The sequence below is a fragment of the Alnus glutinosa genome, chromosome 5 (genome assembly GCF_958979055.1).
Source record: "Alnus glutinosa chromosome 5, dhAlnGlut1.1, whole genome shotgun sequence".
NCBI lineage: Eukaryota > Viridiplantae > Streptophyta > Magnoliopsida > Fagales > Betulaceae > Alnus > Alnus glutinosa.
The window spans coordinates 22,785,833-22,809,309 of NC_084890.1; the positions used below are offsets into that span (position 1 = coordinate 22,785,833).

The 23,477-nt window shown below is 34.2% G+C and overlaps 3 protein-coding genes across 3 annotated transcripts; all 3 read left to right on the forward strand.

The window, feature by feature from the left end:
• Positions 1–944: 944 nt before the first annotated feature.
• LOC133869101 (xylan glycosyltransferase MUCI21-like) lies at positions 945–2,183 on the forward strand. The gene has a single exon (XM_062306069.1). It carries the CDS (start codon positions 945–947, stop codon positions 2,181–2,183), a length of 1,239 nt encoding a protein of 412 aa, XP_062162053.1.
• A 1,904-nt stretch (positions 2,184–4,087) lies between these two features.
• LOC133869102 (xylan glycosyltransferase MUCI21-like) lies at positions 4,088–4,981 on the forward strand. Its single transcript, XM_062306070.1, has one exon. The coding sequence runs from the start codon at positions 4,088–4,090 to the stop codon at positions 4,979–4,981; it is 894 nt and encodes a 297-aa protein (XP_062162054.1).
• A 5,696-nt stretch (positions 4,982–10,677) lies between these two features.
• On the forward strand, positions 10,678–15,849 carry LOC133868484 (uncharacterized). Its single transcript, XM_062305387.1, has 2 exons — positions 10,678–10,736; positions 14,182–15,849. Exon 2 carries the CDS (start codon positions 14,218–14,220, stop codon positions 15,418–15,420), a length of 1,203 nt encoding a protein of 400 aa, XP_062161371.1. The 5' UTR covers positions 10,678–10,736; positions 14,182–14,217; the 3' UTR covers positions 15,421–15,849.
• The last annotated feature ends 7,628 nt before the right edge of the window (positions 15,850–23,477 follow it).

Here is a 23,477-nt window from a genome sequence, read left to right on the forward strand (position 1 = left end):
AAGGGGTTAAAGAAAAATCACTAATAATTCTTGATTTTTTTTTTTTGTTATTTTTAAAATTATGTATTTAAATTTTAAAAAATGTCAATTTAAGGTATTTATATTTAATTTTTTTTTTAATTTCAACTTCCTGTTAGAATTTTCCGTTAAATCTTATTAAAATTCTCAAAATACTTTTTTTTTTATTTTTTAGGAAAAAAAATTGCAAGATTTAGGTGTTGGTAAGAATTTAATAGAATTTGCAAAAATACTCATGCCTGAATCTTTAAAATGTTTTATAGATTTTTTTTTTTACACAAGGGTATTTTAAATTTTTTTTAAATGGGATTTAAAGGGAAATTCTAATAGAGGGTTGGAATTGAAAAAAATTTTGAAAGATAGATACACTGAATTGACACTTTTTAAAGTTTGAGTACTTAATTGCAAAAATAATGAAAGATTAAAGGTTATAAGTGAAGTATTTTCAAAAAATAATTAGTGGTTAACGCGACTTCAAGCACATACTAATACATGATGTAATGAAAAAAAATAAAAATAAAATAAAAATACATGATGTAATGGATTTTAAACCACGTCACATCAATTAATTTGAAATAAATGTGATAAATTAGTGTAAATAATAACATTATTTCATAATAAAATATTGTATTTCATTTCCTCTTACTTTTTGTGCATCTTCTTTCCACACGCTTTTAACAAGACAACAAAAATATAACACGATGTGTGGTTCATGTGTTATCACTAAACTCAACCCATCTTCCTTAAATTGATACGTGCCAAAAAAAATATTGTAGCATAAGAATATCACTTGTTAGAGGGGAAGGGATAAGATGCAATAGATATTAAATTATTAATATAATATTTAAAATTTTAGAATAAGCGATGATTTAATTGTTATTTGTTCACATAACTGTGCGCACCTTGAACTCTTAAAGTAAATTTTCATGGCTGCAGATGAAAAACAAAAATCAAAGAGCAATGGGAAAACACTCCCTCTACCACGTCGGCAATCAACAGAAGAAATCAGTTGCGATCGATCCCACAATGCCTACGACATCTGTTCAATCAACGGCCCAACAGTCCTGGATCCCGCAACCTCCACATTTTTTCTAATGGACCCCATTAGCTCGACCCCACAAAAGCCCCTAGTGGAAAAAGTCCGACCATACGCTCGCAAGATGGAGAATTTGACGATGTCCTTAATCACAGAGGTCACCCTCGTGGCGGGCCCTCCAAGCCCAAAATGTGAAATCCAGCACAAGGCTCCGGCCCTGGTATTTAGCGTTGGCGGGTACACCGGATTCTTCCACGAGTTCAATGATGGCTTCATCCCCCTTTATGTCACTATCAATACAATCTTCCCCGATCAAGATGTTGTGCTTGTGGTATCGCACGCTCGTGATTGGTGGATTCACAAGTACAGTGAATTGTTACGCACTTTCAGCAATCACCCTATCATAAACCTCGACAATGATACTGCCACCCACTGCTTTCCTTTTGCCAGTGTGGGTATGATAACACATTATGGTGTGGCCATAAACCCTGCATTGACACCAAACTCAAAAACCTTCAAGCATTTCCGCGCCTTCCTCGGCATAGCCTACAACCAAAATCATAAGGTCCAAAACCTTCCAAAATCCCGACCACTTCTTGTGTTAGCTGGTCGCACTGGCAGCATTGGTCGCTTGCTCTTAAACCAAAATGAAGTGAAACTTGAAGCAGAAAAAGTTGGTTTTGATGTGACTGTTTTCGAGCCAAGACGTGGGACCCTTCTAAAGGAATCCTATGCGTTAATAAATTCGAGTCATGCAATGGTCGGGATACACGGCGCAGCGCTTACACATTCTTTGTTTCTCCGACCTGGCTCAGTGTTTATGCAGGTGGTGCCGCTTGGGGCGGAATGGGTGGCTGAGGTTTGCTTTGAAAGGTCGGCAAGAGCTATGGGATTAGAATACATGGAGTATAAGATAAAGGCGGAGGAGAGCAGCTTGATAGACAAGTATAACAAGGATGAAATGATTATAAAAGACCCAGTTGCTTTTCGAGGAAGCTACATTTCCAATCTTGAGACTAGGAAAATATACTTGATGGATCAAAATGTTAAATTGGATATTGTAAGATTTAGGGAGTACTTGAAGGAAGCATACATAAAGGCCAAGAAATTCATGGACAAGGAAGGGTAGTAACGAGGGTTCTCAATATTGAAAGGACATAAATAATTTTGATATTAATTTGTTGAAGAAAATTAAAAAAAGGGCCCTGCTTAGGTTTTTTTCTTGTACTAACAAATAAAGAGTATATTGGTTTTCTTATTTATTTTAATTTCATTTATTATCGAACGAATATATTAATTGAATAATGTTTTTTATTGCCCAATCGATCAAAAAAAAAATTCACGTAAAAATAATAAAAATACTTTATACTAATATTTTTTAGAGGAAATCATTTTTTTTCATTTTTTATTTAATTATAATTTTACTTATCATCATACTTAGATGTTAATTAAAAAGTCACTTTTTATTATTGGTCAACCGAACAAAAGAATTTAAAAGTTAAGAATTAAATGATTTTACTACTCACATCCTATAATTATTATCATTAAACGTAATAAGTTATAAGGTAAAATATCAAGGATAAATAAATTCTCACATTCTCCCTAAGGCTTTCTTCAGTAATATATGATAGTACATGCTATTTATTCAAAAAAAAAAAAAACTATATGATAATTAATAGGGAAAAATACAATTTAGCCCCATAAACTACCAGTTATTTTTCGGATAGTCTGCCAAACTATTAAGGCTTGGACTCTGGCCCCCCAAACTACCAAAACCTTTGAAAAAACTCATTTTTGATGAAATATACCCATAATACCCTTGCTATGTATCCTTTTCAATTAAAAATTTTAAAAAAATAAAAATAAAAATTGAAAAAATTAAAAAAAAAAAAATTTTTTTTAAAAAATAAAAACTAAAAATAAAATAATTTTTATTTTTTTTTTAAAAAAATACTGCGATTGACCGGATCGTCGTTGGGCACGATGCACGCCTGCAACTCGGCGAACTCGTCCCCGCCCCTCCAAACGCGGACATGGTTAATTTCCTATCATTCGATGTCTATGATATTGATTTTTCGAATGTTATGAACGATTTTAATAAGAATTTTGTTTTGTTACAAACAACAAGCAAGTCTATCATCGTTGTGGAAGACTTTGATCGGTTTATAATGGAAAAATCAACGGCCGTGAGCTTGTTCGTTGATGTTGATATCCATTTTCATCTTTGTGATTTTTTGGCATACAAAACGTTGGCCAATAGCTATTTGGGGCTCAAGGATCACAAGCTTTTCTCTCAAATGGATGATATATTTCAGAGTAGGGCGAGCTTGAGCATGGCCGAGATTAGCGAGTTGATGATTGTGAACCGGAACTCGCTGAGCCGGGCTATCAAATCGGTCATCATGGCATTGCAAACGGACGGTGACCGGAGAGGTGTCGAGAAAAAAAAAATTGCAAGATTTAGGTGTTGGTAAGAATTTAATATAATTTGTAAAAATACCCATGCTTGAATCTTCGAAAATTTTTATAATTTTTTTTTACACAAGGATATTTTAAAAATTTAAATAGAATTTAACGGAAAATTCTAATGGAGGGTTGGAATTGAAAAAAAAATTGAAAGATGGATACCCTGAATTGACACTTTTTAAAGTTTAAGTACTTAATTGCAAAAGTGATGAAAGATTAAGGATTATAAGTGAAGTTTTTTCAAAAAATAATTAGTAGTCAACACGACTTCAAGCACATACTAATACATAATGTAATGGATTTTAAACCACGTCACATTAGTTAATTTGAAATAAATGTGAGAAATGAGTGTGAATAATAACATTATTTCATAATAAAATATTGTATTTCATTTCCTCTTGCTTTTTGTGCATCTTCTTTCCACACGCTTTTAACAAGACAACGAAAAATGTAACACGATGTGTGGTTCATGTGTCATCACTAAACTCAACCCATCTTCCTTAATTGATCCGTGCCAAAAAAATATTGTAGCATAAGAATATCATTTGTCAAAGGGGAAGGAATAAGATGCACACCGGCTTTTTCCATGAGTTCAGTGATGGCTTCATCCCCCTTTACGTCACCGTCAATACAATCTTCCCCTATCAAGATGTTGTGCTTGTGGTATTGCACGCTTGTGATTGGTGGACTCGCAAGTACAGTGAATTGTTACGCACTTTCAGCAATCACCTTATCATAAACCTCAACAATGATACTGCCACCCACTGCTTTCCTTCTGCTAGTGTGGGTATGATAACACATTATGGTATGGCCATAAACCCTGCATTGACACCAAAGTCAAAAACCTTCAAGCATTTGCGCACCTTCCTCGACATAGCCTACAACCAAAATCATAAGGTCCAAAACCTTCCAAAATTCCGACCACTTCTTGTGTTAGCTGGTTGCATTGGCAGCATTGGTCGCTTGCTCTTGAACCAAAATGAAGTGAAACTTGATGCAAAAAAAGTTGGTTTTAATGTGACTGTTTTTGAGCCAACATGTGGGACCCCTCTAAAGGAATCCTATGCTTTAATAAATTCGAGTCATGCAATGGTCGGGATACACAGTGCATCGCTTACACATTCTTTGTTTCTCCGGCCTGGCTCAGTGTTTATGCAGGTGGTGCCGCTTGGGGCGGAATGGGTGGCGGAGGTTTGCTTTGAAAGGTCGCCAAGAGCTATGGGGTTAGAATACATGGAGTATAGGATAAAGGCGGAGGAGAGTAGCTTGATAGACAAGTATAGCAAGGATGAAATGATTATAAAAGACCCAGTTGCTTTTCGAGGAAGCTACATTTCCAATCTTGAGACTATGAAAATATACTTGGTGGATCAAAATGTTAAATTGAATATTGTAAGATTTAGGGAGTACTTGAAGGAAGCGTACATGAAGGCCAAGAAATTCATGGACAAGGAAGGGTAGTAACGAGGGTCTTCAATATTGAAAGGACATAAATAATATTGATATTAGTTTTGTAATTGTTGAAGAAAATTAAAAAAAGGGGCTCTGCTTAGATTTTTTTTTCTTGTACTAATAAATATAGAGTATATCGGTTTTCTTATTTTTTATCGAATGAATATGTTAATTTAATAATCATTTTTTATTGGCCAATCGATCAAGCAAAAAAAAAAAAAAAAAACTCTATACTAATACTTTTAGAGGAAATTAGTTTATTTATTTATTTAATTATAATTTTACTTATCATCATACTTAGATGTTAATTAAAAAGTCACTTTTTATTATTGGTCAACCAAACAAAAGAATTTAAAAGATAAGAATTAAATGGTTTTACCACTCACATCCTATAATTATTATCATTAAACATAATAAGTTGTAGAGTAAAATATCAAGGATAAATAAAATCTCACATTCTCCCACTTAGCTATATGATAATTAATATTTATGAAGGTTAATTTTTCTCATCCTCTCTCTATTTTCGCATTGAAAAACAGCCTAACCACCGTGGATTCACAAACGTTCATCTCAAGTCTTGGCTAATCGGCTCAAAGAAGTGGTGCCAGGAATTATATCCCCTTCTCAAAGGCATTCATCCCTGGACGTTTGATTACCGACAATGTCATAGTAGCTTATGCATTCTATGCAGACTCAAATGTGGAGTAAGGTCGGATTTATGGGGTTGAAGCTTGATATGAGTAAGGCTTACGACCGTGTGGAGTGGGTTTTCTTGGAAGCTGTCATGAGACGATTGGGGTTTGATGAGAGGTGGATACATTTGGTTATGAGTTGTGTTCGCTCAATTCAATATTCAGTGGTGGTTAATGGAAATCCGATGGGCAACATTCATCCTACTAGGGGAATTCGGCAAGGTGATCCAATTTCCCCTTATATTTTCATAATTTGTGTTGAAGCTTTAAGTTCTTTAATCTATCGAGCAATTGATACAAGTATTATCACAGGTGTTCCTACCTCCCATTGTGGCCCACATTTGAGTCATTTGTTTTTTGCGAATGACAGTTTGCTTTTCTGTAAAGCAAATTCAGTTGAGTGGCGATGATTAATGAGGATTTTGGGAGTCTATGAATCTGGTTTGGGGCAAAAACTGAATTTCAAAAGACTTCAATCATTTTTAGTAGAAACACTACTGATGTGAGAAAATAGGAGATTCTTAATTCTTCTGGTTTTGTGGAGGCTCAACGTATAGATACTTATCTTGGTTTGCCTTCTTACATTGACAAATAAAAAATCTAATCTTTTAGTAACATTAAAGATTGGGTTAAAAAGTGGTTAAATAATTGAAAGGTTAAATTCCTATCACAGGTTGGAAAAGAAGTACTTTTAAAAGCTGTTGTGCAAGCAATTCCAACTTATAGCATGAGTGTTTTCCAGCTTCCAGCCACTTTGTGTAAAGAGTTGTAGGGCTTGATGCAACGTTTTTTTGTGGGGATATATGGCTAAGGAGGCTAATGTACATTGGATGAGCTGGGAAAAAAATGGAAAGATCCAAATCTATTGGGGGGCTCGGTTTTCGGGATCTTATTATGTTTAATAAAGCCTTGCTTACTAAGCAAGGCTGACGACTTATGCAAAATCCAGACTCCCTTATAGCTCAAGTACTAAGGGCAAAATATTTTCCACATGATTCTTTCTTGTCATCTGTGGTGGGAACACGCCCTTCTTTTGCTTGGAGAAGTTTGTTGTCTGCAATGGAATTATTAAAAGAAAGTTTGGTGTTGAGGGTTAGTGATGGGAAGAGTATTCACATTTGGAATGATCGGTGGTTGCCTACACCTGCAGTACAGTCTCCCCCAAGGGTAATTTTTGCAGACTCGGCAATTTCAGTTCTTATTGATTCAGAGTTACGAGTATGGAATACTAGCCTTATCAATGCTGTTTTTAGTATGGAAGAGGCAAAGGTCATTGCTGCTATTCCTTTGAGTCATACTCTTTCTTCAGATAGAGTTGTGTGGCAAGGCACAAAGAATTGAGTTTTTTCAGTTCGAAGTGCATATCATATGGGAATGGAAATCAATGCTTGCAGTATGGGAGGTACCTCATAGGAGGCAGGTGGACTGCAAGTCTGTTTGTTATTTGGAATCTGAGAGTTCCAAACTTAGTAAAGCTCTTCATGTGGCGTGCATGTAATGGTTTACTTCCCACTAAGAGCAATTTATTTCGGCGAAAAATTGTGGATTCTAACCTTTGCCCTTGCTATAGCAGTGACTCTAAAACTGGTTTTCATGTTCTTTGGAAATGTCTAGCTGCTCAAGATGTTTGGGGTGGAAGTTTAGTGCAATTTCAGAAGTGTTCTTTTATGGGAGATAATTTTATGCAGCTGATGGAGTATTGTATTGAGCGTTTCTCATATGAAGATTTAGATCTTATGGCGGTTATCTCTTGAAGAATTTGGTTACGTAGAAATCAATTTATTTTTTTATAATATTTTCACTCCCCCTCAAACTATTTTTAAGGAATCTATGGAATCTCTTGATGATTTCCGCAGGTACAATAAAAAAGAGGAGGAGTTGGTAATTTATGGGGGGGAAACTAGTTCTCATATATTGCTTAAAGGGTGGCAACCTCCTCTTGCTGGAATTATAAAGGTGAACTGGGATGCTTCTTTGCGAGTTAAGGAGCGTCACATTGGTATTGGTATTGTGGCTAGAGATGAATATGGAAACTTCTTGGGTGCACGGGCTATAACGAAAATGGTTGTGACTACTTCGAAAGTGGCTGAAGCTATGGCTGCCCTAGAAGCGATTTTATTTTGTAAGCAGGCTGGTTTCTTCATCGTTCTCCTTGAAGGGGATGCTAAGCAAGTGGTAAATGAAGTTAATCATGGCTCCATAAATATGTCAATTGGTGGCCATTTTATTGAGGGGATCATTTCATAAATGCAAGGGCGCAAGTATGCAACTATGGCTTATGTGGGTAGAAAGGCTAATAATGTGGCCCATTGCTTAGCAAAGGACGCATCTAGTAAGTGTGTTGATTTAGTTTGGCTTGAGGATATACCTCATTGTATTTTGCATGCACTACTTAGAGACCGTTCTTGTACCTAGATCCTTTTTTTGAAGATCAGTTTTTGTTCTATCAATGAAGAAGTTCCAACGTTGTTCAAAAAAAAAAAAAAAAAAGAGATTGCGATTTCGTAAACAAAAACTATGATTTTAAATGCTAAACTGTGATTTTACTAACCACTTAACTGCGTTTTTGAAAATTATTTTTTCAATCGCACATTTTTAAATCACAAACTCAAACGACTCTTACCAGCACTCTTTCATTTTTCAGCTGTTGGTTATTAACATTTTTATTTGTGTTACTTAAATGCTTTTACCATATGATATTAAGACTTATTCATGAGTTTTTTAAAGAGATATAAAAACCTCTAACCAGCTTAACAAAGGTAAATACTATAGTTTAATCTTAAGAGGTTGTATGTCAAGGAATTCGATTACACTGAGTTATATACTTCGAGAGGCACGAATTAACCTTTAAGGACAACGCTCTTGCGTGATTATATAGCATTATAAGATCTTTCCTTACTTTAATTTTATTCTATTGCATTCTATTTATTTTATTATTATTTCCAAGAAATCTCACTCTCTCTCTCTTGATTACCTCTACTACGTAAAAAACCAAATTGAATCAAAAGGTGCAAATCACAACTTACAAACCAAACACTTGTACATCAAAACACTGGAATGCAAACTACCTCCATTTACTCTGTTTCTTTCTAAACACACAATCTATATGACTCTTATATACAAATTAAACAAACCAATCAAACTAATCTATGAACTTTTGAAGAACTTTCTCAAGGATACCCCATCTGCTACAAAGCTGCTCATTCTCCAATGTCCTCTTAAACTTTCATTTTAAAATAATGTATTATTTAATTACTCTCATAGTTCTCATACATTACATATTGATTACATAACTCTCATACATTACTCCTGATAATTCTCATATGTTACATATCAATTATGTAACTCTCATAATTCTCATGAGTTACATATTGATTATATAATTATTGTATTCAGGGCCTCATTCAACTATAAATAGACCATTTTATTGTAAAGTTTCTATCAAGTGAATAAGAGCATAATGTAGTCATATGGGCATTATTTTGTGGACATAGGTCATAAACCGAACCACGTAAAATCTCGTATCTCTTTCTCTTTATTCCGCTTTGTCTTTATTTTTCTATTTGATTCTCTTTTCTTTCATTTCCCTGCTGACCTTCTAAGATCTTGTGGCCTTATGTGATGGATACATTAACCATGAATCATGAAGTCATTCTGAACTTCAATTTGTTTATTGTGCTCTTTCTCTCTCTCTCTCTTTTTTTTTTTTCCTCTCACATTATTGAGACGAATCTTTTGCTTTCCTCTGAAAATGGAGGATCTTATGGCTTATAAATTATGACTCCTTGTGTTTGATGTTCAAGGCTAATTACGAAGATAAATGTATGAATCTTGTGTTTGATCTTGGAGAAGATCTATTCTCATCCTTATTGGAGAGATGTTGATAATTCTTTTCATTGATAATAAGATTTGACCATTTCATTGTTGAAAATTTAAGTTTCTCTCCAATTTGAATATTTCAACTCTCTCTATTTTTTCAATTACTCTTTGTCCCACATTGAAAAGCTATGAGCTTTTTGTGTGTTTTATAAGCATTTATCTTACTATTATACTAAATAAGATTTTGAGTACACATGTACTAGTTGTGTCACCAAATGTGAAGCACTGGTTGTGTACTACTGCTTTTCTAACAGTAATATTTTTTGAATAATTAACTGTTTTCTCAACTGTCAGAAACTGTATTTTCTAATTGCTTTTCCAACAGTCAAATACTATTTTTTCAACAGTTAGAAACTACTTTAAATTGTTTATGCAATTTATTTAAAAGTATATTTTTCCAGCATATTTTAGTCAATCTTTTTCCTTGTTTTCTTCTTCTTCTTCTTCTTCTTATTCTCTGCTGTGTTTAAGTGGGATGTAATATTTGTTTAAGAGACAGATTAATATTCGCCTTACTGTCCAAGAATTCAATGATTTTCCATTCAGTTTTATTTTTTGCTTTCTTCAATTTCTGTAGCTCCACATCTTTATTTCCAACATTCATAACAGTTCCTTTTGTTTTATTTTAATTTTTCACGTTACAAAATTGAAGGAGATACAGGGTGTGCGATTTTGGAGACAAAAAATGCGATTTTAAACCAAATCGTAGAAAATGAATTGTTTGATAATTGTGTTTTTAAAAAATTACGATTTAAAAACGAAAAAAGCTGATTTTTCAAATCGCAGGCTAGTGGAATATTCTTTTGAAAATGCAGGATTTTAAAGGCTGACATAAAATTTTGCTAAATTTTTAACTGCATTCTTAAAAATAGTTTTTTTAAATCACATATTTTAAAATCAAAATTTTTAAAAAAATCGCAAAATCAAACGGATCATAAACACATCGTAGACGGTGCTCAATCAATATTTTCATCTTTTTTTATTTATATTTTTGAGTTTTCTTGTACCAAACAGACCCTAATTTATGGGCCTGGCCTAGTGGGCCAAAGAAACTCTCACCAACTTATTGGGCTTTGGGGGCAATGTTGTACTTTCACAATGCTGAAGACGGATATACACAATACATGTGAGAGTTGCTCACAATTGACTCTGCGTCTGCATCAAGCTCTCTCTTGGAGTTTCCAAAGTCTCCGGTAAATTCATGTCTTTCTTGTTTTCCTCAACTTTTATTTTTTATTTTTATTTTTATTTTAATTTTTAAATGGGTATGATGATTTGTTTTACGGATTATACTGTTTATTGGGTTGTAATTATATCTGGGTTTTGAACTTTTGATTAAATTTGTTGGTTTGGTCTTTGAATATCTCTTTTGTGAAAATCTGCGTAGCTTTGTTTTGTTTCTTGAGGTTTTCTTTTGACGAAGTAAGTGGATTTGAACCCGCAACGCCCTCTCCAGTCTTTGATTTTCCGGTAGGTGCAGGTTTTTCTAAATATCTAAAAAACAAAAAATTAGTTTCTGTATTACGGAAAAGATTATAGAAAAAGGATTCAAAAAAATAGTAACATGTGAATTAAGAATTTTTTATTTTTTTATATATATATATATATTTTATCGAAGTATCACGAAATTAGTGGACTTGTTTGAGTTTTGGGGCCATGATGTTTTTGCAGTTTCGGTGGGTAGGTGCCTAGTGGCTTTGAATTTTGACTCATGCATATGGGCTGATGATAATGGTATACCTGAATCCAAGATCTTAACTCTCGTTACATTTTTCTAGGAGAGAGTCTCATTTGAAACAGAGTTCATTGGTCATGTATTCTCTCCCAAGTACTGATGACAAAGATATGAAATATTTTTCTAAGATTAATTTCAGATCTTTTCCTGGTGAAAGGTTATGAAATTCTATGTTGAAGATAGTTTGTAATTTCTGAAAAGCATCTAGAAGCTCTTTGAGTTTGGAGAAACTTCAAATGATGTTTGGAAATTGGAATTAAAGGAAAAAAAGAGGCTTTTAGGCATGCTTAGTTTTGCTTTCTTATCGGTTCATAATTGGCTTGCTGTTTTGTTGAATTTTGCCTAATTTTTTTTCAAAGATGTAGGGTGTGTGTGCACGTTGTGTTGATAACTAGCAAGTAGCTAACTGGTGCACGATTCACTGTACTTGATGAACGTCTTCAAGTGAGGGTCATTGCAAATAGCTTTGAAGAGCATAACTATACAACTTTAATTAATATAAACATGAATCAGTGATGAGCTAGTGCTTGCCCTGTACTGGAGGTTTATTTTGTTACAAAGAATTCCTACTAGTTGTTTGTCCTTGAAAAGTGGAAAATTGAGAACCCTATTATTTATATTCTTTCACCTTTAGAAATTCTCATTAGATAGATGTTATGGAGTCTAAGCAACCCTAGTAGAATTATTTTGCGTTTGAGGACCAAGTTCTTATCTATAAAGACGTTCAAACTAAATGGACGATTCTCAAGGTGATCGGCAAGCCAATGCTGGGAATGAATTATTAGATGATAACAGGTTGAGACATTAAGTTGTAAAATTTGATGGAACAGCAGACTCATAAAAAAGAAGAAGTGTGTTGTTTATTATTGGTTCAAAGCACGATAGAGATGGAGCCAAGCAAACCCTCATGGAGTTGTTTTGCTTCAGAGGAACAAGTTCTTTAGAAGATCAATGCAAATTTTCAGACCAACTTTACGATTCTTATGGTGGATAGCAAACCAAACTGTCCAACTGTTGCATTCTCTATGATGGTATGATCTTGCTAGACCAGTTTCATTGCATTGGCTCTCTGCAACCCCTTGTCAGAGCTTTGTTTGCATTGTAGTTGGCTGGAATCTTCTTCACACTCTTCATGAAAACTAATGACTTGGACTCTAGAAGTATCAATTTTGTTGTTTTGTTTTGTTTATTTTTTTAAGGTTTATTAGCTAATTGAGTCCACTTCCGCAAATTCGTGCAGATGTTGTAGCTTCTCTGTAGTGCCATTCATCTAGAAATTCCCTTAAGTGCATTGCCAACTTTCTTGTCTATGAATAGTTACTGTATTTGAGAAGGTAATAGCAATGTCAATTTTCAAATAAGGAGCATAATTTGATATGAGAAATGATAACATGTAATGACTTGTAGGAAGACATTATTAGTTGGTAGGAAGGATTGATTTTTTTATTTATTTTGGATCTAAAGGAAAATGTAGAGTAGCTGTTGGATTGTGTTGTGGACTTTTAGCTTTTAAGTAGCTCTATGAAAACCTCCTCTTTAGTTCTTTAGCACTTGAAACTGTTCTTCTCTTCTTATCCTAATCCATTCAAATAGCTTGTAGGACTTTTTAAAAGCTGGGTATTCTACCTTGATTAAGAAAAATGCACTAAAGCTTGCAATTTTAATTTTTGAAGCGTTGCTGGTCAGGATTCGTTGTCTTCTTGAGATTATTTTATATATGACAAAGAAGGCTTTGATATATCTTGTACTTAATCAATTATTTTCTACTGGAGAATGGTTTGTACTTGAACAGTTTTTAAAATGATCTAGGTTTCAATTGATTTTGTACTTGTTATAGGCTTTTTTATTTTTTCTCTCTTTTCTTTTCCTATCTAGTTAATCTATGTTCGAACTTTAAATTCTGTCGATACATTAACTGCATGTGCAATTGCAGACTTTTTTGGTTGTTTGTTATGCTTTGATTTAGTCACTAGGAATTGCAGTTGCATTCCTATATGCATTGCAAATGTGCTCTGCCTGTCCTGCCTTGGGCTTTCGGCATGAGCACTCCGGTGGAGCCTAATGGCTTGCTAGAGGTCACGCTGGAGGCTTTTATGGTTCCCGCGTCTTCGTCTGTCGTGCTCCGTCTGGTTGGGCCTACTCCGGCGAGGTTTGATAATTTCGGAGGTTTTCTTTCCCGCCAAGGCCGGTGGTGTTTCCCCCAGATTTTGACGGGTATGGTATCTGTTTCCTTTCAGCTTCCTTCTTCCTTGAGGGATGTTGTTTGGTCTGATGGTCAGGTTCTGGCGAATCTATGGCCTCCCCTTTCTCAGCTTTAACCAAGGTTGGTGGCTGCTTCCCCTTATGGGGGATGGGTTGGATAGGGCTTTGGGTTTTATGGATGGTGTGGACGGGGCTGGTGTGGATAAACTTGCTGGTGATGGTAGTTACTTTGAGGCAGTGCAACTTGTGAAGGAGGTCTTCCCCTTTCTGGGGATCTCTTGTGGGGGTAATGAGAAAAAGCTCTTGGAACTCTTGACTGTTCTTGATAAGGACCAGCGTCGTGAGGTCCTGGCATCTCCCTCTAAACCGAAAGGTAGGAGGGAGCTTAAAAATTTGGAGTGCTCTACTAATTTTGATGGTAGAGGCGACTGTTCTAGCTGGGGCAAAGGCAAGAGGGTGGTTTTGGCTGGGTTATGTAGTGTTGGGTCTTTTGCAGGTGTCTGTTTGTGGGTGCCTTTTTGTAGTTTCATTCTTTTGGGTGTTTGCAGGTGGTTTTGGATGGGTTTTCTTTGTTTTCTTTTTTGGTGTTCTTTTTGTATATTACATGCCTTACGCTTTTAATAATATTTTCAATTACTTGTTAAAAAAAATACTTGATTAATATTATGATGCTTACAGTTATGATGTTGGTTTTATGGCAGATTTTAGTTCTTGTGGCTAACTGCTTAATTTCCGGAATGCCAAAGGTTAGAAACTTGTCTGCTCACTCAAGGGCATCTTCTTACACTAGCAGCTCCATGATCATTGAGCAATATAAAGTAGAAGAACAATTGGGATCAGCTGCTGATGTGAAAGAATGGGAGGAAGCTAGGTGCCCAATCTGCATGGAACACCCTCATAATGCTGTTCTTCTAAAGTGTTCCTCCTATGGGAAAGGCTGCCGCCCTTACATGTGCAACACTAGCTACCGGCACTCCAATTGTCTTGATCAGTTCTGTAAGTCATTTGCACCACATGCCTCAATAGCACTACTGCAAGAAATTCCTCTTACAAGCTCAGCCTTTCACAGCAGGGAAGATGGGTCAGAGCCTGGGCAAGCAAGGCATTGTGGGAGCCAATTGCAGCCAAAGCTTTTCTGCCCTCTTTGTCGGGGAGAGGTTTATGGGTACAGTATACTAGAGCCAGCTCGTAAATTCATGAATTCCAAGGCAAGGGGTTGTTCTTCTGAGACGTGTGATTTCAGTGGGACCTATTCAGAACTCAGGAAGCATGCAAGGTCTGAACACCCGGCTGTTCGGCCATCGGATGTGGACCCTATGCGACAGAGAGATTGGACAAGGTTGGAACGGGAAAGAGACTTGGAAGACGTTCTTAGCTCACTTCACCCAGAGGTTGGGGAAGAGAGTAGCGAAGAAAGCACTCTCTCAGTAGATTTTAGTGACTGGGTGTCTTCCATTTTTGATTTCATGTTTTGCTCGCTTGGGTTCTCCCTCATGCTATCGGATGTTTCAAGTGATATGGAACAGTTGCATTATAGGAGACCGAGGGGAGACTATGATATGGAGGTCAGTCCCATCACTGGAAGGAACAACAATTTGTCATCAGAGAGTATGCCGCGTCTGAGGCAAACCACTCGAGGAACTCATGGTAATACTGGTACTGCTGCTATACCGAGCAACTTGTCAGTGCATGTGCCCCATCATCGGCAAATGTCTGGGTGGTCATCGGAGGGTATTTCCCGTCCCTGGTCATCACAGAATAGGTCCTCCTTTTCCTCATATGGTCGGCCCCATTTCCGGCAAAGGCCTGGGCAGTCACCAGGGAGTGGGAGTACACGTAGTTTCACACGATATCCTCGACGTTTGCCAGAAAATATGCCCTATTCTCGGCGATTGCATTGGCGGGGTGAAAGGTGGTCACCATACAATAGCCAGCGCTGATTGCAGTACATTGTTTCAACGTTATTTGTCTAACAAGGCAGATTTATCATAGGGTCAGGTTCCCATTGTAAGTTCTCCTCTTATCTTGTTCTATGTACATTCCTTTTCTTTTCCCTGCTCTGTAGCGTTTGATCTTTTGGAGGTTGGTTACCTCAAGGCACTTCACAGAAACACCTGGAGAGAATGATGGTCCATTCAAGCCATTCAAGTGTTGTTGATTTGGTATGGCGAACAGAGAGAATGATGGTCCTTTGGTTGCAAGACTTTGAAGAGCCGAATTTAAGGATATTTTGTTTTTAATTTGCTGGACAATTGAGTTGTATGCATCCCCTCAGTAAGAAAATGCAGTAGAAAAACTTCGATTGAACATTTTCTTTAGTGTATGGATATCCATTGTTAATTTCATTGTGATTATTCTTGTTTGTTTTATTCTGTTCTGTTTTACTTTTTTTTTTTATTTAATTTTCTTTTGTTTGTTGTGGGATCAGGATAACATGTTATGTGGTGATGTAGAGTTGAAAGTGTAATTACTGGGAACAGTTATTTGAGCCACAGATGCAGTGAATCAATTGACCAACCAGGTGAAAACACAATTGACCGACTGTGAAATAGAATATATACTGGATCTTTTGTTTTTTTCTCAGTTTGACCAAAAATCGAGCAGAAAAAACATGGCTGAAATTTAAAAATAAAATTACTTGAAATAATGTTGTTCACATTTATTTATTAGATTCATTTTACAACGACCGGTGTGATATGTTTCAAGTGGTTTTTATTTTATTTTTTTCAAGTAATTAGTATAAAAAGTTATTTAAAATATATTACGTCAGGATTATAAACGGATTTGGGAATGTGAAATTACTGTTTATGATTGTAATATTTTCAGCCATATTATGTATTTTGTGAGGTAAATGGAATAAAATTGCTGATGCATTTGGGTGGACAATTCTAGTCCTACCTATAAGAACTAAGGGCACTAATGCTCTCTATGCTCAATTTGGAATTTTTATTTATTTATTTATTTTTTATTTTTTTGCCTAATTTACTTATCAAAAAATTTGTTAGATCAAAAGGGTAATGCATTTTGCGTGAAGATGAATGTTACGTGCACTTAAACTTTCACACTTTTAAGTGCAAACTCTCTTATATAATTTTTCATCACCATTAGATTTTTGGATGGATCACTATTAGATTTTGTATTTAATTGTAACTTTCACAATCATGTGAGGGGATGCATTTGAAAGAAAGTGAAAGTAAGAGTATAATATTTCTTTTGCGTGAAAGGAAATTTCAAAATAAAGAAGGAAACAACTAATTGCAAATTCAAAGAGGTTGTGCACACATTTTGACACCATCTTCTATCATAATAGAAAATTATTGAGTAAAAAGATAAACTCTAAGAGTATTCGCAATGAACTCTACTTCTAGCTTTTCCCTAAAATTTTAACAAAATTCACAAAATGCACCATTTAACAAACTCGTAACTCAATTTTAAATTTAAGTTCTATAAGTAATGTTCTTTAAATGTAAAGAGTCAAAAAGTGAAAGTGAAAGATTTTTTAAGGGAAAAGTGCATATCCTTAAACTATCACCTAATAGTCGATGTGCTCCTCAAATTACTAATTGTATCAATGTTCATCCCATAAACTACCAAACAATATCAATGTCCCCCAATGATAAAAATACTTTTCATAAAATTATAAAAATTCTTAAAATTATATAAAAACAAAACAAAAATAATAATAATTATTTTTTTTTAAAAAAATTTAAAATAAAAAAAACGAAAAAAAATAAATAACAAGGTTTTTCATTTTTTTTTTTTAGATTATGTCTTATATAATTTTTAGTTTCCACCCCTTGGATTTTGATTTTTTTTTTTTCTATTTTAATTTTTTTTCTCGAATTTATAAGGATATATTTCTCATTGAAGCTTTTTTAGGGTTAATTTTGTCTTTTTGTTAGCTTTAGGAGGATATTGACATTTTTTGGTAGTCTATGAAAGGATATTGACACAATTTGTAGTTTGGAGGGCATATTAACAATGAAATGGTAGTTGGGGTACTTTTCCCATTTTTTAATGCTCTTTCTCTTTTATACTTTCTCGAGAAATATTTAAAGAGTTTAATATTTAGTTGTTTTGAAAAGTGACTAACTAATCAAGTAAAGTAAATTTTTAGAATTAAATATATATATATATATTTTTGTGAAGAATTCAACGTGAATGCTCTAATTTTTTAATTTTTTTAAAAAATGAAAAAAATTGTGAGGTCATATTAGTACACTTGGTAGTTCAGGGAGTTATTTTAAAAATGGTTCGTAGTTTGAAAGTTTTTTATTTTTTAGTTTTTCTTTTTAGAAAGTGACTAAATAAATCAGGGAAAATAAATTTTTGAAGTTAAATTTAGAATTTTTTTTTTTTTTTGAAGAATTCAACGTGCATACTCTAATGCAATATAGGTCGGAAAAAACGCACCTCCACCTCCTTCTAATTCCGTAAAGCCGTAAGGAACGGCTTGTCATCTTCTGCGTACTTTTTAATTTGAATACCTTCGACCCAACGCTCAATCCAATCTATGGAAGTCTTAAGACAATCTAACTTCTTTTAAGACTTGTCAACTCTTTTGTTTCCTAGTTGTTTAGCTTGTAATGGTGGAACCTTTGCGTAATATGTTTCTCAATAAGATAATATTTGAGATGTTGACGGTAGACTGTATATGCAGATGAAGATGTGGTTATTGACTATATATCTGTCTCTGTACAATGTATTTATTACTAACCGCTTTCACCCGGTGGCAAAGCCAGGATTTTGGGTCGGGGTGTAATATATTATTCCTTTTTGGTTGTGGCCTTTATATCACATTTACGGTATTTACTATGTTTATTATTTTTTCAATAAACATATACGGCATTATGGATATTTCCATTAATTTAGATTACCGTAAATATAGAATCGGTATTATGGTTATTTCTATTAATTTAGATTACCGTAAATATGGAATCGGTTAATTGATTTTAAAATCAATTAACGATATTGTTTCCTTGATGGAAGGAAACAAATACGGTGTTTACCATTTTGAGGGTCCCTAACCTAGCCTATAAATAGAGTGCCTGTGTACACCATCAGTACAGCCATCAAGCAATAGGCATAGGTTAGAAGATCCCTCAAATAATCTTTCTTGTTCTTCAGATGGGTCGTGGAGACGCTTGAGCAAATATGGCTAGAGGTAAGCCTGAATCCTGTTTTATTCGTTTTCCGCTGCGCATGTTAGTTTAAGAAATATGTTAAATATTTCCAACATGTGGTATCAGAGCCATCCTCTGTGCTATTTTGCTTAGCGTATAATTTTACTATGCGTTATCAATATTGAATCAAGTATTTTTATTGGTTATCAATATTGAATCAAGTATATTCTATTTGGTATTGTTCGCTTCTGTTTGTCATTATTGTTTGAGCAATATTTCGTCTTTTGTGACATGATAGAAACGCATTAGCGATTATTTTGTGAATATTTGTTGTTCACGTACTGTTTGTGAAAACCCATAAATTTGATAAAACTATTTTTTGTTTTATCACTATTCTGTGTATTGTGATATACTGCCTAATTTTAAGTTGTTGTAATTTTGATATGGGTATTTTCATAAAGGGGTGGCGGCTAGGGTTCTATTTTTAGGGTTTTCAACCCATCTGGAACATTACGGGTCGGGTTGGTTGGTGACTGGGTAGGGTTTCGACCCATTAAAATTTTTGGGTTGGATATATTTTTCGGGTAGGGTTTTTTTTTTTTTTAAAACCCATGCAGTTTTGGGCCATTTAAATGGGCTGACCTAGTTTGGGCCAGCACTATACATAGACCCAGAGGCCCGACCCGATTAAGTGGGTTGACCCAATTGCCTAAATACAGTAGCCCATTTGGAGTCTTGTGACCCAGAAACCCAACCCAATATAGTAGCCCATTACAGTAGCATTTAAATAAAATAAAAGATTTGGCTCATATGGGGTTCGAACTTGGGACCTTCATGTCCATAAAGTGACAAGCTTCAAACCATTGAGCTAAGTCTGGTTTTATGCTTTCACATTAAGGTTTTATTCCCTTTATTATTTACAGTACTGTGTATTAAAATTATTGTTTATTTAATACATGAATTGAGGAATATATTTTTAATTATTGTTTAAATATAAATTGCTTGATGCCTAGACCTAAGAATAATTAACAATACCATATATACTGGTGTGTTTACAGTAATATCTAAGAATACAATGTCGGGGAAAGTTCTGGCAAGGAAAGTCTTGGGATTTAAGTGTGTCCGGTGTGACCCCCCTCACTTTCCTGGGAGCTCATCTGCTTGCACCTTGGAAAATGCTGTTTACCCCTTTTAAGTATTGATTTGTTATATTCCTGGGGCTATTTAGGGGGCATCTATAAAGTTGTTAGATGTTAATGAAGTAGCAATTATCATGATAATTTTGGGAGAGCCACAGCATCCCAATTTTTGAATGACAATTGCATCAAGATTACACACACGTAATTATCATAATAATTATGGGAGAGCCAAAGCATCCCATTTTTTGTATGATAATTACATCAGGATTACACGCATGAACCTCATAAAGATATATTAGATGTTCATGAATTACAGCGTGATTATTATGATTTTGGGAGAGCCAAAGCATCCTAATTTTGTAATAATTGCATAAGGATCGTACACATGAACTTCATATAGAAAAATTAACATCGTATTGTAATTAATTCATAAATTTAATTACCTATCCCCAAAGGGAAGTTTTTATTTTTGTGACTTAATTAGAATAAGATAACAAATTTAGTATTAAAAGTAAAATTTCTTTCGGTTGCCCAAAGGTACGAAGAATTTTATTTATTAATATTTAAATTTGCTTTAGTCTTATTAATAAAGAGTAAATTTCATTCGTGATGCAACCTTTGCCCACAGGTAGGTTGAAATTTACTATTTAAATTGGCATTGGCTAATTTAAAATAAAGTTAATTCATAGCATTAAAGTATTTATTTTATTTTTGGGTTATTGCAGCTATTCATATTACTCTACCTTGGTAGTTTCATATTCCAATACATTATGATAATATTTTTCTGACTGAAAAATATTAATATGCTTATTCATTTGGGGTGTTAAAAATTTTGGTGCTCCGTGTGGACAAACCACCTACTCCCGCGGAATTAAGTACGCCACGTGAGATTATTAAGCATGAACGGTGGGAGTGATTTAATCACTTAAGTTAGATGTTCATGAAATCTCATGTCACTAAAGTCATCAGGGATTTATTCCTGAATGTTTTAGAGCCAAAGTTTTATAAAGGTTGTTTATGAACATTTAGTAAGTTCAAACAAAACTTGGCCAGAACCCTAATAGAAAAAGCTTTAAGGACAAACCTTTTACAGTTTCTAAAGTGTTTATAATATCATTATAGGAATGAAGGATATTATAGCTTAGCTTAAGTCCCTAAAGATTGAGATTTTTTGAGTCATTATTGGTCATTTTATTTTTGAATTCTCTCTTCTAAGTGTAGAATTTTATCTTGTAACACACGTAAGGATAAATGGTTAGTAAATAAACTTCTAACCATGTGTGTTCAAGGATATGAGAGAATCCATAAAATGTTTACATGATTACTCATGTTAAGGGAAAGACCGATAAGTGCAATCATGCCCAACAATTAAAGCATGAGAATAAGGTGCCAATAAAGTATTATGGCAATCAAGATACCTATTTCTCATGCAATAAGAAAAAAATTAAGGGCATATATAGAAAGATTGCGTGAAGTATGAGAAATGACTTAAAATAAAGATAATCTCATATATATAGTATGTCGTGAATCTCTTTTAGTGACTCATTCAAATATGTTGTGGATTGATTATGGTTTAACAATCCACGTTGTCAACACAAATGCAGAATCTTTTTAAAAGTGAATAACACGTGTTTATAATTTGAGCTTGTTGGGATCTATAGGTTAATTTTAAAATTCAGTTATAATTTTGACCTAAAAAATGATTTATATTCCATAATCTTTTTGAAATCTATTTTCTAGTTTGGCTTATTAAAAATTTCAATTTTTATTTTTGAAATTTTTCTTATTTTTGGTGGAATATTGGTTGGGGTTTATTTAAAGTCTATTTAAAATTGACATACATCCCAATTTTTGAAATAAAATTATTTGTTTATTTCTGCATACTGATGTTGACGTAAAGTAGAGTCTTTGAGAATTTAAAATGCTCTGGTTATGGCTTTGGAGATTGAAATATATCTCCATACAGTAAATAAAAGTCGGTAATTTACTGACTTTGGTTCTTGTGTGGGCTGCATAAGGGAAAGCATACCAACAAGACCACTAGAGGTGCCAAAGAGAGCATTTTGAGATTCTTGAGATCATGTACATTGAAATGTGTTAACCTTTCCATACTCATTGCCTAAATGGTCAGAGATATTTTTATCTCTTTTAGTGATGACCATATAAAGTTTATGTACCTCTATCTTCTAAATATTAAAGCTGGGGTATTGAATGTTTTTAATACCTATAAGGAAGAAGAGGAGAAACAATTTGAAGATCATAAGATCTAATATAGGCATAGAGTACTAAGGTAGGTACACACAAAGGGAAATGATTAGTAATACTAATCTGCTATTACCCTTATAAAGTAAAGCTTTGAAGACCATTGTGTATATGTTAAACAGGATTCCATCTAAGGTTGTCTTTAAGACACCTTTTAAAGTATGAAATAGATGAAAGCTTGGTTTACATTATTTACACATATGGGGTTGCCTTACTAAAGAGAGGATTTATAATCCTCGCCTTAGGAAATTAGATTCAAGGACAACCAGTGGATCTTTTATAAGCTATCTAGTAAACTTTAAAGGGTTTTAATGTTTTATTGTCCTTCATATAAGCCTAGAGTTGTTGATTGTAAAATTTCTAGAGGATACGGAACCTAGTGGGAGTGCTCATTCACATAAATTGGAATTTGAGGAAGCACTAGAGTTGGCTAAGTCTCCTCCTCATAGAGGATGAATGATTGAATTCAGGAAAAATCAGATTGATTATCCTGAGCCACAATCATTTCTAGAACAACCAACTCATACAGAACAGGTTCAAAAGTCTATTCTCCCATTGCAAAATGCAGAGGAAGTAGAATTAAGAAAATCCTATAGAATAAATAGATCAACAATTCTTAGTGATCATGTTGTATATCTCCCAGAGTCTGATGTTGACATTGGACATAAAGATGATCCAAATTTGTTTTCACATGCTATGAATGGAGAAAACTCCGCATTGAGATTCAGTGCCATGAAGTAAGAGATAAATCCATTGCTCAAAAGTCAAACTAGACTCGTAGCCAATGGTTTTACTCATAAGGAAGGCATTGATTATCGTGAAACATTCTCTCCAGTGTCTAAGAATGGTTCATCAAGATAATCATAGCATTAGTAGCTCATTTTGATCTAGAGCTGCATCAAATCGATGCGAAAACAACCTTTCTGAATGGGGATCTTAAAGATGAGGTTTACATGAAACAATCAAAAGGTTTTATAAATAACAGTCAAAAAGCTTGCGAATTAAAGAATTCTATTTATGGGCTGTGATAGATCTCTCATCGGTGATATACTTTTTACAAGGTTATTGTTTTATTGTTTATTGAAAACCTTGTTGATTAGTATATATACCTTAAAGTCAGTGGGAGTACAGTAATCTTTCTAGTCCTATATTTCCAAGTGATGATTTAGATTTGCTACATAAAGTTCATTTCACAAAACTTTGAAATGAAGGATTTGGGTGAAACCTCTTATGTCTTTTGACATAGAGATTCATAGAGACATAAAGAATATTAGCATTGTCTCGGAAGGCCTACATTGAAAAAAGTTTTGAAAAAAAAAAAAAAAAAAAAAAAAAAATTTAGAATGAAGGATTTGCACCTTCAGTAGCAATTAAGAGGGATCGATTAAATACAGATTAATGTCCCAAAAGGTATTGGAATAAGGGCAGATGAAAAGTTTTTTCTTTAAGCATCTGCATTATGCATAACCATAT